The sequence below is a fragment of the Cetorhinus maximus genome, chromosome 10, assembly GCF_964194155.1.
Source record: "Cetorhinus maximus chromosome 10, sCetMax3.hap1.1, whole genome shotgun sequence".
Classification (NCBI taxonomy): Eukaryota; Metazoa; Chordata; class Chondrichthyes; order Lamniformes; family Cetorhinidae; genus Cetorhinus; species Cetorhinus maximus.
Window position 1 is genome coordinate 84,780,260 of NC_135888.1, and position 12,610 is coordinate 84,792,869.

Here is a 12,610-nt window from a genome sequence, read left to right on the forward strand (position 1 = left end):
GGTTAGAAAATGTGATCAAAAAATTACAATAAAATTTTATCCTTTATCTCAAGGCTGCTGAAAGAAAAGTGAGGAAGCGATGTTTCATTTGATCAGACCTCATCTGGAGTTGAGTTGGACTCCAAAGGGCAGCAGTGCAAAATTCACTGGAGCTTAAAGTGTTAAGTTTTGAGGATTGCATAAACACTTTCTCTGGTGAGAAAATTCAGGGCAAAGGATATAATTTTAAAAGTGGAGGTGGACAATTGAAGTGAAACCAGGAAACGTGTGTTCACACAGAATAGCAGAATATTAAAATTCTCTTTAATGGCCCACAAAAGTCTTTGGATCCCAGCTGAGTTGAAATTTAAGACAGTTTGATAGGTGGGAATATCCAGGAGAAGAAGTCAAATACAGGTCGACTATTGTCTAATTTAATAGTGGTTCGGGCTCATGTAGTCATTCTGTCTCTTACTGAAATGCCATTATTACAATATTTGTTAGACCTGAAGAGCTTCCCTGGAGGCCTTTTGTGCACCATATTTGAATTACACATGCTTGTTGCAGATTGCTGCCCTGTAACTAACTGATGGAGATGGGGGGAAGAGACTTGAGTGCAGATTGTATTGCTTGTTTATTTTCAGTCTTAATCAAGGCCACATACAGAAAATATTGTGCAATTGGCTACAATTGGGATAGCTCAATGGCATTCATTCACACATGCCTGCTAATAAACACAAGTTCAGGCAGTATGAATATTGGAGACATTGCTGGAGGTTCTTCTTGCCAATTGATGTCTTGGGTAGTATGACCTGCTTGTTTGGGGTGTTTGTTTGGTTATGTAGCACTTACTTTAATTTTGCAATGAAGTTTCTTAACTCAGCTGATGAGTTGATAACATTATAGAAATTTGGAGTAGAAAGCGGGTAGACAGCAAACAACATTTATAATAACTTGGTCGTATCCAAAACAAGCAGAAAATAGAAATTTGTATTAGCTGACATGAAGTGCAGTTGTGGAACCATTTGTAATTTGCTTCTGTCTCATGAGTGAGGAAAGGGGAAAAATCAACCAGAATTTCTGTTCTTAATAGATCATGCTACACTCCTCTCCGAAAGCTCTAACTGCCCCTCCCAATTCAATAGATTGACGTCAGAGCTTTTGGCTCTGGCTGGTCTAAACATTTAGCTTCTGTTTTCCTGCCTCCTTAAAACTCATTTATTCAAGCTTTTAGTTACCATCGCTCCCTTGAGCAAAACAGTTATTTTTGTGCAAACTGCATAACAAGTGTCGTCCCTTGTTGAAACAGCTTGAATTGTAGCTAAACTGCTATTTGTCACATTGTAGCCTGTGTATATTGGACACCATGTCATATAAGAGCTCAACAAGTTTTACAATTCAGTCTGGTAGCTTTGTTTTATTTATTTATGTTGGGCTACATCCTACAGTATAATGACATTTTTAAAAAATCTGTATTTGATAACTGGATGTGCCACTCTCATGTCATAGCCATTGTGGAACTGTTAGTTGTTGCAAGATCTGGCTAGAATATTTTTATGCAGTGTTTTTGGGAAATCGTTTAAACAATGTTAGCAACATTTGTTGAGTGAAGGGGCTGGGTTCTGGGTTAGTCTGTTGCTCTTTAATTGTTCTGATGAGATTTGATATTTTGCCTTAAGATTTATGGTCTGGTATTGCTTCGAGCCCACGCAATATGGATTAAATCTTCTGAAAAGATCAAAACCATAAAAAGAAAATAGGTTGGCAAATCAGCCTTTTCTGGTGTATTACTGTGAACCCAAACCAAATCCCCATGGCTGATAAAAAAATCTTTTTGTAAATTTAAGCACAAAATTTGTCTTCATATTATTACTTATTGGGGTTGACCTTGCACATAGAACTGAAATAAGATCATAATGTATGAAAGTGTGGGTTCAAGTATGGTTACGACTATAATACAGTATAGTATATTGAGTTCTTGCACTTTGATGATACTATTCTAATCCTGTTGTGCAATCTTTTTCCTTGGTGAACAGAGGGAATGTAGTATAAGGATATGTCTCTGGTCAGAAATACTGCCACTGTGGACAGGTTTTCAATTTGAGGAATTGTGCTGCACAGGAAAAGAGCCTGAATTTATGTAGCACCTTTCACTCACTCAACTCAATCTTCTACAGCCATTAAAGTACCTTTGAAATGTAGCCAGTCTTGTATTGTAGGAAATTGGGCAGCTAGTTTGCACAAATCAAGGTGCCACAAACAGTGGTGTGAGGGATACTGGGCAGATGGATCCTCGATAAGGGTGCCATCTTTTGATGAGATCGTAAATAGTGCAAGTCTCTGGAGCGAGGCTTGCACAGCCTCTGACCCGGGAGAGAGCTACTACTGAACAAAGACTGACTGCATGGTTTGCTGAATATTGTAGGAGTGCTGTAAGCTGTGATTGCAAAATTTGATTGCTGTGATAAAATTCTAGTAACTAAGCTATTTGAATCCATTTGTTGAAAAATTTGCAGTAAGGGATATGAGTAGTAGTTATAACTTACAGTACTCTTGACTTTGAGTTAAATGTAAGTTTTTATTTTTCTTGCCATATATCGCATTCAGCCAGGTGCCCATTATCCTTCAGTAATCCATGGACATTTTAAAATTGTTTTCACTTAAAGTGACATCCAGCTCTCCCATAGGGAGTGTGACAGTTCACACCGCTTGGTCAATATATAGTTTCAGCAAGGTTACTGGATAAGGCAAGGTTCCTGACTAATTTTCAGCTCACTAACCAAGAGGCCAGCTGTGCCCATGTTGCTGCCTTGGTTGAGATTGAATGAACTATACAACAAACTCCTGAGCATTTCAGAAGGATTTATCTTTGAGACCGAATGTTTCAAGTTGTTGGATAAGCCTGATTGAGTCAAAATTAGGGTTTAAAAATCAGATTGACTGAGAGTAGACAGAGAGATTGTTATTTAACCTTAACCCAGTGGAATATAGCTCATTAAACAGTGTTCAGTTTCTAAAACATTGGTTTGGCTTTATTACTCGTTAAGTGTAGATCCTTATCTGTAAAAATGCATGGAACTGGTGCTGTATTACTTGTCTAGGGTTTTGAGTTGCTGATCAGATACAGTGAGTGTTAGACAACAAGTGTTCAGAATTTGAACCCCACCTAGATGAGTTGCACAAAAGCAGCTAAATGTTGGAGCTCAGCATCTGAATGTAATTCTTTTTAGGTGGGGCAATGCCACCTTGGGAAAGTACTGTAATGCATCATTTGTGCTCAAAGAAATTAGATTTAATGTGAGTGTACATTGTCATATAAAGGTCTTTTCGCATTTTATTACCCAAGCCTGTGATTTGAATTGTATGGAAAGCTGTTGCATGTGATTTTAATGGAGAAAGGGATATCCTTTGATAGCATTATGTACAAATAACTGGATGTCCAACTGCAGCTTTAAAGCCAGTGCAAGGTGTTTTTATTTCACACTAGGACAGTAATCACTGTAGCAATGATCTGAACCCACTCCCTAGGCCTGAGCTGTCACCAGATTGAAGTGGGTGAAAGCCCTTGAAGAATTCTTGCTCTACTTTTGTGTTGATTCATACCTTGACTCTAGCTTGACTTTACACAAGGTTACTGATGGTGAAGTCCAAAGTCACTGTACCATTGGAACTTCAGAAACATAATTTATTTGAATTCTATCTGCCCTGTATTAGATCGCTGGCCTGAATCACTTCACTGCTTTGCAGTTCCTCTGGAAGCAGTTTTGTAAGAAATGTAGTAGAAGTCTGAAGCTTTAAACTGGTTTGTTTTTTGTAATCCCACAATTGTCCTGTTGCATTGTTTTCGCAGGCAAAAAAATCTGCATGCTTAAGCTCCAGTGTGCTTGTGCAGGTTGAAATCCTTTCAGCTGCAAGGAAGTTATTTTGCAAATGTGTTGTCTCAACTTTAAATTGGTATTTTCCATATTACGTTTCAAAATTTGACTGCTGAGGAGGGGTGTGAGGGGCTTGTCTTCATTAAAATCAGATGAAAGTAAGATCAGAGACAACAGTTGTAGGGAGGGTGTGCATTTTTGCATGGGCAGTGAAGGACTCAGTCAGATAGAGGATGGGTTTCAACAGTATGCCTTGAACACCACCTGATTATTGTTCTCTTGCACATCCTCTTTCCAAATAAGAAAGATAAGCACCTGAAGTGGCCATTTATCCTCTTAAGCCAGTATTGACTTTCAGTGAGGTAATGGCTGAAGATATGATAACCTTTATAACCACTAGTTTGGCCTCAACTAGAAAAACATCCAATTCTGGGCACCACCCTTTTGGAAAGATGTGAAGGCTTTAGAGAGGCTGCAGAAAAGATTTATGAGATGGTTTGAGGGATAGATTGAAGACATTTGCCCAAGAGAATTCTAAGCATCTATCACTTTTTTTTGTGTGGGAGTATTACTGAACATAATTTCTAAAAAGCTTGGCTAATTTTTAGGCAGTGTCCCAAGCCAGCAGAGATAGTTTCTGTCTACTGAATTAGTTTCTTTTTAATATCTTAAACTTTGATCAAATTACCCCTTTAATCTTTTAAATTCCAGTGAATGCAACCCCCTCTCTGTCTGCACCTCATTCTTGAAGTCCAGATATTATTTCAATAAATCTGTCTTTTTTTGTTTTTACCCATTAACAGCACCATTTGTGACTTTCTCAGATACTAAGCAGTCCATGTCCAAATGCAGAAAGACTGGACAATATCTAGGCTTGGGTTGACAAGTGGCAAGTAACATTCGCGCCACACAAGTGCCAGGCAATGACCATCTCCAACAAGAGCAAATCTAACCATTATCCCTTGACATTCAAAGGTATTACTATTGCTGAAACCCCCACATTCTGGGGGTTACCATTGACCAGAAATTGAACTGGACTAGCCATATAAATACTGTGACTAGAAGAGTGGGTCAAAGGCTAGGTACACAGTGAGTAGCTCACCACCTGACTCCCCAAAGCCTGTCCACCATCTACAAGGCACAAGTCAGGAGTGTGATGGAATATGCTCCACTTGTCTGGATGAGTGCAGCTCCAATAACACTCAAGACGCTTGGCACCATCCAGGACAAAGCAGCCTGCTTGATTGGCATCCCTTGCACAATCATTCACTCTCCCCACCACCAAACAGTCGCAGCAGTGTGTACCATCTACAAGATGCACTGTAGAAACTCAACAATGCTCATTAGGCAGCGTCTTCCAGACCCACGATCACCTAGAAGGACAAGGGCAGCAGGCACATGGGAACACCACCATCTGGAAGTTTCTCTCTAAGCCACTCACCATCCTGACTTGGAACTATATCGTCGTCCCTTCACTGTCATTGGGTCAAAACCCTGGAACGCTCTCCCTAACAGCAATGTAGGATTACATGCACCACATGGATTGCAGTGGTTCAAGAAGGCAGCTCACCACACCTTCTCATGGGCAATAAATGCTGCCCCAGCCAGCGACACCCACATCCCATTAATGAATTTAAAAAACAGATATGTCCAGTTTACTGTATAAACCCTGTCTTATCTGTTGAAGGTCAGCCTTACCTCAATCTAGCATCTTAGCTATTTTGCATTTCTCCATTTCAGCCGCAACGTTGATCATATTGGGGTAACTAAATTAGATAAATGCTCGTACACCTTTACACTGTTAACTAAATCTGACCACTCGTTATTCAACCTAATATGGCTGCCCTTTTGATTCCAGAGTACATTGTTGCAGAAGACTACCTGAATGCAGTTAGCAACCTATCAAAGAGAATTTGTCTACATGTCCAATCTATATGGAAGTTTAAATCCCCCGTTCAGTTTTCAGTTACATTCTTGTCTAATCTCAGCATTAAAGTTAAAGATGATATTTGGCCTGAGTGCAAATGCCCACTGAAAATGGTTTTGATACCAAACATAGTCCTTATGGATCCCTTATTTTTGATTAAAGAGACTTTAGTTATCAGTTTGAGCTGGAATTCAGCTCAAATCCTCTAGGTAAAAACATGCACCACACAACACAATGCCTTGTCAGTGCTGTCTGCTGTTATGTCTAGTTTCATATGTGTTAACCTTTTAGTGAGAGAACAATTTGCTTTGTATTTTCACTTCAATTTTAAAGTGAGTCAGAATTTCTTTTGGCATAATGCGATACTAATTGATAAATGATTCTGTTGAGTTATTCCTCAAACTGTTTTCAGCACAACAGTGGTAAAGGACCAGCTTAGTCTTGCAAGAAGGAAAATTTCTATTCAGTATGCTGTAGCAGATGCTATGTGGAACTTTAGATTCATAATAAAATATTGTTACTGTCATTAAAAGTACCATTTTCATGTAATTGGCTGGTTTTAGATTCTAGGTATGTTGCAAAATTGTAATGCCCACCTAGTTTTGAGTATTCTGCTATTTCGTTTAATTCAAGCATATTTACATCATGCTTGTTAACTTTGTTGGGTGCATATTCTAGAGTAACATTTTTCTCAGTCCATCTGTAATTTCAGCAGGCTTGTTTTTGATTCAAAAATGTTTAATTTAAAATTGACATGCATAAATGTTCTGTCATAGAATATAGAGATAAATGCAAGCTAAGGAATTGTGAATTGTTTACTCACAGGTGGTATGGACAAGAAAAGGATTACAATGTCCTAGTTATGGACTTGCTTGGACCAAGCCTCGAAGATCTTTTTAACTTCTGTTCTCGTAGGTTCACGATGAAAACTGTTCTGATGTTAGCTGACCAGGTATGTAATAAGTATGCAACAAATCCTGATTGGATTAACCCATGTCTTGGGTAAAGCTGTTGCTTAACAAAAGAATATATGGCATTTGGGAGGCTGTAGTTTTCGATGGAAGTACCTGAGAAGCAAAGAAGTATCATTGTGATTGCTGTAGTATGGCTTTAGAGAAAGTATCTGAAATATGGGAGCACCTTTTAATATTAAGATATATATTAAAATATGATATGCATGGAATGAATAGCCTCTCGTACATTAATGAACAGCCATTTTAAGACCTGGAAACCACCTGGAAGAAACATCAAGACAATTGGGACATTTTCATGCTGCTGACAGAAACTGAAAGCTCACTGTATTCTCTGGGGGCAGGCTCGGCAGCACCATGACTGCCTGACTCATGAAGAATGTATCTTCGAGACTGGTGAGTGAACCAACACATGAAAAACCTACTTGACCTTGCCCTCGCCTATATACCTTTCTCAAATGCATCTGTCCGTGATAGTATTGGTAAGACTGCACGGTCCTTATGGAAACAAAGTCCTATCTCTGCATTGAAAGCACTCTCCATTGTGATTTGTGGCACTACCATTGTGCTAAAGGGATGGACTGAATAGATGTTGCAGCTCAAACAATATGTAACCTCATGGCCACGCATTTCCCTCCCTCCACCATTACCAACAAGCTAGGGGACCAACCCTGATTCAATGCTCAATGTGGGAGAGCATGCCAAGAGCAGCACTGGGCGTCCTTAAAAATGTGTTGCATATCTGGTGAAACTAGAACACAGGACTGCCTGCATGCCAAACCACAGAAGCAGCATATGATATACAGAGTTAAATGCTCCCTCAACCAAAGGATCAGATCAAAGCTTTGCAATCCTACCGTGTCAAGCCATGAACGGTGGGGGTCAATTAAACAACTAACTGAAGGAGGATTCTCCAAAAACAATGGTGGCAAATCCACAAGTCAGTGCAAGACAAGGCATTTGCAACCATCTTCAGCCAGGAGTACTGAGTGAATGATCCATCTTGGCCTTCTCCTGAGGTCTCCATATCATCAATCTACAGCCAGTTCGATTCACTATTGTCAGTTACCAGCAAAGTGATGGAAGGTGTCATCGACATTGCTATCATGTGGCACTGACTCAACAGCAACCAGCTGCTGAGGTTGAGTTCCACCTGAAGCACTCGGCTCCTAAGCTTATTATGACCTTGATCCAAACAGGGACAAAAGAGCTGAATTCCAGAGTTGAGGAAACAGTGACTGCCTTTGATATTAAGGCCACCTTTGACGGAGCGTGGCATCAAGGAACCGAGGAAAAATTGGTCATTGGGAATCAGAAGGAACATTCTCTATTGGTTGGAGTCATACCTAACACAAAGGAAGGTGGTTGTAATTGTTGGTGCCCAATCATCTCGGGCCTAGGACTTAATTGCAGGCATTCCTCAGGGTAGTGTTCTCAGCCCAGCCATCTTCAGCTGCTTCACCAGTGACCTTCCTCCCATTGTAAAGTCAGAAGGGGGATGTTCCCTGCTGATTACATAGCCTTTAGTACCATTCGCAAATTCTCAGTTACTGAAGCAATCTGCCTGGATGCAGCAGACCTGGAAAACATTCAGGCTTGGGCTGATAAGTGGCAAGCTATGTTTGTGCCATGTGGGGTCAGACAGTGACTATCTCTGAGAATCTAGCCATCTCCCCATGACCTTCAGTGACATTACCATCACTGAATTGTCCACCATCAATGTCCTAAGGATTACCGTTGACCAGAAATTTAACCGTGTAGCTGAAAAGTTGGTAAGTAACTCTCCTACTTGGTCCTGCAAAGCCTTTTCACCATCTATAAGTCAGCAGTGTGAATAGTCCACTTAATCAGCACCCCATCGGTTTTAAACATTCACTCCCTCCACCACCAGTGATAGCAGCACATACCATATACATGATGCACTACTGCAACTCGCCAAGCCTCCATCCAAAGCACTTTCTAAACACGCAAACGCTACCCTCTAGAAGCAGCAGATTCATGGGAACATCACCCCTTCGAGTCATAAGCCATCCTGATTTGGAACTATGTTGTCATTCCTTCACTGCCTGTAGGTCAAAACCCTTGAAGTTCTTTTCTAAAAGCACTGTGGGTGTACCTGTGCCACATGGACTGCAGTGGTCCAAGGTTGGCTTACTACCACCTTCTGAAGGGCGATTAGGGATTGGCAATAAATGCTCCCTTGCCAGTGACACTCAAATCCCATTTTTTTTTTAAATCTGACAGTCATTGGTGTGCAAAGAACTTTATACTGCAGAAGTAATGGCCGTGTAAGTTTGTATTGTCTGAGTGGCCTGTTACTATGCTGTAATTACTATGTAACAATTGGACACCAGTTGCATCTTGTTTTTTGTCTTCACCTAGAATTCCAATACAATCTGAAAAAAAGAGTGAAGTTCCTCTGACTCTGTAGATTCTAGGTTAATTAGACTGCACTGTACCATCTTTATTCGTCCATTCCAATGTAGATGGGAAGCGATTTCAGCTCTGGCTTGCTAATAAGTGAGACTGTATAGGTTGATGAGCGGTATCATCTTTACTTCATTTATTGACTAGTTATAGTTGGGAGCTTTTCTCTGCAGTGCCTGGAGTGGTTTAGTTAACGTTTGTCTTTTTGGTGAGAAATTCAATGCCGTCATGGACCGTGTTACCAATGAGGGTCAAAATTTGGGCAGATATAGCTTAATTAAGGAAAACCAGTAAAGATTTATTCTGGACAAACTGTTTAACTAACTTGAGTTTTTCGATGAGGTTACAAATTGGATGAAGTAGTTGATATGCTGCATGTGGACTTCTGAAAGATGTTTGGTAAAGTGCCGCATAACAGGTTTGCCAGCAAATTTAAAGCCCATAGGAAAAAATGAATCGTGATAGCATTGATGCAAAGCTGGTTGAGTGATAAACAAAGTGAACAGTTTCAGACTGGAGGATTATACAACGGGGTTCCCCAGCTGTTGGTATTAGAATCACAGCTATTTTTGATACACATTAATGGTCTAGTCTTGGGCATGCAGAGCACAATTTCAAATTTTCTGGTGACACAATAGTTGGAATTATTGTGAACTGCGAGGAAGATAGTGATAGACTCCAAGAAGAAATAAACAGGCTGGTGGAATGGATGGACACTTGGCAGATGAAATTTATTACAGAGAAGTGCAGAGTGATATTTGGGTGGGAAGAACAAGGAAGACAATATACAGGAGGTACAGGAGCAGAGGGACCTGGGGTATATGTGCAGAAATTTTGAAGATAGCAACACAGGTTGGGAAATGAGCCATGCAGGATCCTAGGCTTTATAAATAGAAGCATAGAGTATAAAAGCAAGTAAGTTACGGTGAACTTTTGTAAAGCACTGCTTCTGCTTGAACTGGAGTATAATGTCCAATTCTGGACACTGCACTTCAGGATTGATGCGAAGACAGAGTGGAGAAAAGATTTGAGAATGTTTCCAGAGATGAAATGGTTATGTAGATAGATTGGTGATCCTGGGCTTTTTCTTCTTTGAGAAGAGTTTGATAGGGGTGGTGTTCCAAATCATGGGGGGGTCTGGAGTGAGGAAGAAATTGTTGTCATTGGTGGCAGGGCCGTGAACCAGAGGGTACTGATTTAAAGTGATTGATAAAAGGACAAGGCACCACGTGCAGAGAAAAATATTTTACCCAGAGGTTGAAATCTGGAATGTCGTACCTTAGAGTAGTGGTGGGAGATTCAATCGTGGCTTTCAAATGAGAATTGGATAGTTACTCAAAACATTTGCCGGGCTATGGGGAAAAGGCTGGGGGTGGGGTGGGACTTGGTGAATTGCTCTTGAGAGCTGGCACAAATAAGACGGGCCAATTGGCCACCTTCTGTGCTGTAACCATTCTGTGTGCTTCACTTTGAAGATGGGGTGAGCTTTTGAAAGTGAAGAGGTCAGTTGGGGCAATGAACTATCGGTAAGACAGCTGCTTTAATGACTTGGATAAGAACATAAGAAATCAGATCAGGAGTTGACCGTACATCCCCTTGAGCCTGCTTCACCATTCAAAACGGCCATGGATAAACTTATACATCAACTCCACTTTCCAGCTCTCTACCCATATTCCTTGATTTTGCTGGTACCCAAGAATCTATAAATCTGTCCTGAATATACTCAGACTGAACATTGACAGCCCTCTGGGATAGAGAATTCCAAAGGTTCACAACCCTCTGAAGAAATTTCTCCTCCTCTGAGTTCTAAATGATTGACCCTTTATTCTATGGCCCCTAGTTCCAGACACCAGCCAGGAGAGAGAACTCCTCAGCATTTACCCTATCAAGCCTCTTAAGGAAGTTTGTTCAAACAGATCAACTTCACATTCTTAACTCTACTGAATGTAGTCCCATTCTACTGACTCTCCTCAGAAGACAATTCTCTCATCCCAAAAATCAATCTAGTGAACCTTTCTTGCATCCCCTCTTCAGCAAGTATATCCTTTCTCAATTAAAGAGACTGAAATGATATATGGTTTCAGGTGTAGTCTCTCCATAGCTTTATATAATTGTAGCGAGACTTAGCCTTCATTGCAAGGGAATTTTGACTAACATGCCACTTTCCTTCCTAATTGAAACTGTTGGCTGCTTTTGAATTGATGTTCGGTTTAATGCAGAGGTGTGGTGTCAAAGGGAATCTTAAATCCCAAGATTCTTCAAAAGTCAAAAGCTAATATTTATGCCAGTCAAGATTTTGTTTCTGGTTCATGAGATTGATGATAAGTTGACAGATTTTGTTTAGAAATAAATTCGTCATAGGATTCGTGGCTGATTAGTTTAGTTTATTTGCTATAGTTTTCCAAAGCGCATGATCAGCTGTAGTCATACTTCTAATTGGAATGTCTATTTTGTCACTTATGGACTAATGCAGAGGAATCCCTTTGTATATACCTCCGCCCATTTGACAACCAGAGTAGCTAACATTAAAAGCTGTCCTGCTTTTTGTCTTTTCAGTATTTTATACGATTTTTAAATGAGCAAATATTCGGATTTAAGTTTGGATGTTCTCATCCAACTTAAGTGGCTTTTGTTCCTTTTCTCACAACTTGGAGCAGATTTTAAACTTGCTGCTCAGTTGTAAAATATTTATCTGAAGCTTTTAATGTAATGGAAAGTCCGAAGGTGTTTTACAGGAGCATTATAAAACAAAACGTGACACCGAACCTCAAACGGAGATGACCAAAAGCTTAGTCAACAAGGCAGGTTTTAAGAAGTGTCTTAATGTACAAGAGGCCAGAAGTAGAGAAGTGTGGATATCTTGGAGAGTTATGGGATTGAAAGAGATTAGAGATGGGAAGGAGAGAGGCCATGGAGGGATTTGAAATATATAGTGAATCTCTTTGTTTATACATTTGTGTTGGCCATTGGTCTGCCAGATTTTATTTACAGTAATACTTCTAAATTAGCTTTACTATAGTTTGTGGTACTGAACTCTGGGATTGTGCAGTGTTTGAATGTCGAATTAGATGATTTCACACTTATTTCCTAAAGGAATTCTGCCTATTTAATCAGAGCATAATACATTAATCAGAGTATAATACATTAGCTTCTCAGTAAGATAGTTGGGCTACTATTGGCTAAAGCTATTCACATACAAGTGGCCTGTATTTTTACCTTGCTCAATGTCTACTTTGCAAATCCGCCTTTTTATAATCTAATGTTTTCATTCTGTACCTTAGGATGTTTTATTGACAAAATGCTGTTATTTGGCAAATGCTTTCGGTGACAAACTCACGTTAGATCAGGATTGCAAAATTCAACGCTGCATGCACAAAACACTTTGATGGAGAAATAACTATTGCAAGATCTCCCATGCAGAATTGAAATTC

The 12,610-nt window shown here is 39.9% G+C and overlaps 1 protein-coding gene across 3 annotated transcripts in view; it reads left to right on the forward strand.

Annotated features, from left to right (window-relative positions):
- Window positions 1-12,610, forward strand: part of csnk1a1 (casein kinase 1, alpha 1) — a 55,664-nt gene that overhangs the window by 2,532 nt on the left and 40,522 nt on the right. For all 3 annotated transcript variants that reach the window (XM_078550734.1, XM_078550733.1, XM_078550735.1), the window contains exon 3: window positions 6,607-6,733. In XM_078550734.1, coding sequence (XP_078406860.1) covers window positions 6,607-6,733 — 127 coding nt within the window. The remainder of the gene's footprint in view (window positions 1-6,606; window positions 6,734-12,610) is intronic.